This window comes from Dryas octopetala, chromosome 9, assembly GCF_963921425.1.
Source record: "Dryas octopetala chromosome 9, drDryOcto1.1, whole genome shotgun sequence".
Classification (NCBI taxonomy): domain Eukaryota; kingdom Viridiplantae; phylum Streptophyta; class Magnoliopsida; order Rosales; family Rosaceae; genus Dryas; species Dryas octopetala.
In genome coordinates this window covers 6,266,022-6,270,587 of record NC_141374.1, presented here as the reverse complement: position 1 = coordinate 6,270,587, position 4,566 = coordinate 6,266,022, and the positions used below count along the sequence as shown (strand labels likewise).

General features: G+C 39.4%; 1 protein-coding gene across 1 annotated transcript; it reads left to right on the top strand.

The window, feature by feature from the left end:
• The first annotated feature begins 187 nt into the window (after positions 1-187).
• On the top strand, positions 188-3,657 carry LOC147273450 (uncharacterized). Its single transcript, XM_086228220.1, has 4 exons — positions 188-1,102; positions 1,828-2,023; positions 2,225-2,587; positions 2,840-3,657. Exons 1-4 carry the CDS (start codon positions 188-190, stop codon positions 3,655-3,657), a joined length of 2,292 nt encoding a protein of 763 aa, XP_086084346.1.
• The last annotated feature ends 909 nt before the right edge of the window (positions 3,658-4,566 follow it).

Genomic DNA, 4,566 nt, shown 5'->3' with positions numbered 1-4,566 from the left:
GTTATGCACTCATAAGAGGAAATTCAAAGAGCATGAGCAAGTGGCTTTAAGTGAAGAAGTGAGTGCTGTTTTGTTAAGGAAGCTGCCACCCAAGTTGAAGGATCCAGGTAGCTTTACAATTCCGTGTTTGGTTGGGAATCACAAATTTGAGAAAGCATTGTTAGATCTTGGAGCAAGCATTAATTTGATGCCATATTCAGTTTTTGAGCAATTGAGTTTAGGAGAACTCAAACCCACTGGTGTTACACTTCAATTGGCAGACCGTTCAGTGAAAGTTCCGAAAGGTATAGTTGAGGATGTATTGGTTCAGGTTGCTGATTTGATTATGCCAGCTGACTTCATTATTCTAGAGATGGAGGATATCCCAGCTAAAGGAAATGAGTTGCCAATCATATTGGGAAGACCATTCATGGCCACAGCAAACACTAAGATTGATGTGAGTACTGGGAAGTTGACAATGACTGTGCTTGGTGAAACTGTTGAGTTCGATGTGTTTGGTGCTATGAGATATCCACGTGAGGAGGATGATTGTCTAAGAATTGACTATATGGATTCACTACTTCAGGAGGTCACGAAGGCACGTTTTGTAGAAGAGCCGTTGGAAGTTGCATTAGGGGAGTCTGATCATTCTACGTGTCAAATGGTGGAAAATGTGCACTCATTAATTGAAGGGAGTTCAACACAAAAAGGCAGATGGTCCAACCAGTTTGAAACGTTGGTCTCTACTAATCCGAAATCACTACCTTCCATTGAGCAGGCACCTAAGTTAGAACTGAAGCCACTCCCTGAGCACTTGAAATACGTATTTTTGGGAAAAGACAAGACCTTGCCGGTTATTATTGCATCTAATCTGAGCGCAAGCGAAGAAAAGAGACTATTGGCCGTTCTGAAAGAAAATCGATTAGCATTGGGATGGACCATAGCCGATATCAAGGGGATCTCGCCAACAGTATGTATGCATCGAATTTTGCTTGAGGAGGAGTCTAAGCCTACCCGTGATGCTCAAAGGAGATTGAATCCAACGCTTAAGGAAGTGGTGCGCAATGAGGTAATCAAGTTATTGGATGTTGGCATCATTTATCCTATTAGTGATTCAAAATGGGTTAGTCCTGTTCATGTGGTTCCAAAGAAAAGTGGACTCACAGTTGTGAAAAATGATGAGAATGCATTGGTTCCCCAAAGAACAAAGACTGGTTGGCGAGTATGTATTGATTATAGGAAGCTCAACACCGCAACAAGAAAGGATCATTTTCCTTTGCCGTTCATTGATCAGATGTTGGAAAGGTTGGCTGGCCATAGTCACTACTGTTTCTTGGATGGGTATAGTGGATACAATCAGATTTTATTGCACCCGAAGATCAGGAGAAGACGACTTTTACATGTCCTTTTGGCACATTTGCATACAGAAGGATGCCGTTCGGACTGTGCAACGCACCGGCCACATTTCAGAGATGTATGATGTCTATCTTCTCAGACATGGTGGAGCGGATCATCGAGGTATTTATGGACGATTTCTCTGTTTTTGGTTCTTCTTTTGATACATGCCTTAGTAATCTGTCTCTAGTATTGAAAAGATGCCAAGAGGCCAATTTAGTGCTTAATTGGGAGAAGTGTCATTTTATGGTGCAACAAGGGATAGTTCTTGGTCATGTTGTCTCTAAGGATGGTATTCAAGTTGACAAGGCTAAGATAGATGTGATACAAAAGTTGCCGCCTCCAACAAGCGTGAAAGAGGTGAGAAGTTTTTTAGGGCATGCTGGGTTCTATAAAAGATTCATTAAGGATTTTTCCAAGATCTCAAGACCTCTGTGCATGTTATTACAAAAGGATGTGTATTTTGAGTTTGATGAAGCATGCTTGGATGCGTTCAATAAGTTGAAGACACTACTCACATCAGCTCCTATTATTATGCCACCCGATTGGAATTTTCCATTTGAGCTCATGTGTGATGCAAGTGATTATGCAGTGGGTGCTGTTTTGGGTCAAAGAGTGAACAAGTTGCCACATGTGATCTACTACTCAAGCCGAACTCTGAATGACGCTCAGTTGAATTATTCGACTACTGAAAAGGAGTTACTTGCTGTGATCTTTGCGTTGGAGAAGTTTCGATGCTATTTGATTGGTTCAAAGATCATCATCTACACTGATCATGCAGCTCTGAAGTATTTGCTAAATAAGAAGGATGCAAAGCCAAGATTGATTAGATGGACTCTGTTGCTACAGGAATTCGATATTGAGATCAAGGACAAAAAAGGGTGTGAAAATGTGGTAGCAGATCATTTGAGTAGAATAGTCAATGAGGAGAAAGCTGAAGAGGACACATTGCCTTTGAGAGAATCATTTCCAGATGAGCAACTTTTTGCTATTCTTACAACTCCTTGGTATGCGGACATAGCAAACTATTTGGCAAGTGGAGTGCTTCCTGAAGATTTGACATATAATCAAAGGAAGAAGTTTTTGAGTGATGCGAAGAAGTATTTGTGGGATGATCCTTATTTGTTTAAATATGGAGCTGATCAATTGATTAGGAGATGCGTGCCGGAATTGGAGCAAAAGAGCATAATTGAAATGTGCCATACTCGAGAATGTGGAGGACATGGAGGAGGAAAGAAGACCGCTTACAAAATTCTTCAATCAGGTTTCTTCTGGCCTTCTATTTTTCATGATTGCCATCAGTTTTGCCTTACATGTGTGCGATGTCAAAGAATGGGAAACATCTCCGCTAGGAATCAGATGCCACTTAATGTCATTTTGGAAGTCGAGATTTTCGATGTTTGGGGCATAGATTTTATGGGACCATTCCCTTCATCTTTTGGATATGAGTATATCTTGGTTGGAGTGGATTATGTATCCAAATGGGTGGAAGCTATTGCATGTAGAACTAATGATGCTCCAGTGGTTACCAATTTTCTCAAGACCAACATCTTTGCACGTTTTGGCACCCCAAGGGCAATCATTAGTGATGGAGGATCTCATTTTTGCAATAAATTGTTTGAGGCATTGATGAAGAAATATGAGATTAGGCACAAAGTAGCTACTCCATACCATCCACAAACAAGTGGGCAAGTGGAAATTTCAAATCGTGAGATTAAGTTCATTCTGGAAAGAACGGTGAATGCTAATAGGAAGGATTGGTCGACAAAGTTGAATGACGCTTTATGGGCTTATCGTACAGCTTACAAGACGCCCATTGGAATGTCCCCATTTCGTTTGGTGTATGAGAAAGCTTGTCATCTACCGGTTGAGCTTGAGCACAAGGCTTATTGGGCAATAAAGAAGTTCAATTATGATTTGAAATCAGCTGGGGACCAACGGAAATTGCAACTTAATGAATTGGAAGAAATGCGACATTTCGCGTATGAGAATGCTAAGTTGTACAAAGAAAGGACAAAGCTCTATCACGATAAGAAGTTGGTGCCAAAGGAGTTTTGCATTGGTATGAAAGTGTTGCTTTACAATACTCGATTGCGTCTCTTTCCTGGCAAGCTACGTTCTAGGTGGCACGGCCCTTTTGAGGTTCTCCAAGTATTCCCATATGGCGCTGTTGAGATTAAGAATCCTAAAGATGGAACAGTGTTTAGAGTCAATGGTCATCGTCTTAAGCCCTTTATTGAGACTGACTTCGATCCACAAGAGGAGACTGTGACTTTTAAGTGAAGATGGGCATGTCTGGCTGAAGACATGAAACTTAGCGCTTCTTGGGAGGCAACCCAATTGTTCAAAGGGAAGAAGGACGAAAGTATGGATATGGAGTCAAGATGATGCTTCATTTCGCGGCATGGCCAGGGAAGTCCTAAAACCCTATCTTTATTTACTTAGTTAGTTGTGTTTCTTTATTTTAGCTTTTGTGCATTGCATATTCACATCTTTTAAACATTGAGGACAATGTTTCTTTTAAGTTTGGGGGTGGGGAATGCAACGCATTTTTATTTTTGTTTAGTTGGTGTGTTTATCATTAGTTTTTAAGTTTTTTTTAAAAAAAAAAAGTTTTGAGGGTGTCAAATTCACATTAAAGGCATCTATTCTTAAGATTTCATCTACCATAGTGATGGATTTGAATCTTTAAAAGTGTGCAACAGTGTTTTAACAACAAAGTCTTTGAGTCTTTTGGTTTGTTTTAGTCTTGAGTCCCCAACTAATTGATTTGATTGTGTATAGTTGTTATGAGCATAGTTTGCCTGTATATATAGTATGTATTCTTCTTTTTCTAGTATTGCTTCATAATATGCTTTACAACTCTATGAATTTGGGCTTTGTTTTCATGAACTTAAGTGATGATTTGCATGACTAGAGATGCATATACTTGATAGAGTAGACTTATATGACCTAAGTGAGCTTTCGAGCCTTGTACTTCAATTATTGAGTGTTAATAGTACTCTAATCTTTTCTTGTCATATAAAGTCGTTGTGATCTCATTACTCATTCTTTTGATTAAGTACTTGGAATACAATTGTGAATCAAGAAACTAGAACTTCTTCTTTTTATTCTGTACAAAGCATGGATATAACTACATGAATCTTAGGAGATGATATTAGGCCTTATTTGTTTTTAACCCATAGCCTAAAG

Coding starts and splice junctions, on each gene's coding strand:
- LOC147273450 (XM_086228220.1), top strand. CDS start 188: ATGCCATATTCAGTTTTTGAGCAATTGAGTTTAGGAGAACTCAAACCC. Junction 2,024..2,224: donor ACATGTGATCTACTACTCAA/GCCGAACTCTGA, acceptor TGTTGCTACAGG/AATTCGATATTGAGATCAAG. Junction 2,588..2,839: donor AATGTGCCATACTCGAGAAT/GTGGAGGACATG, acceptor TCTTGGTTGGAG/TGGATTATGTATCCAAATGG.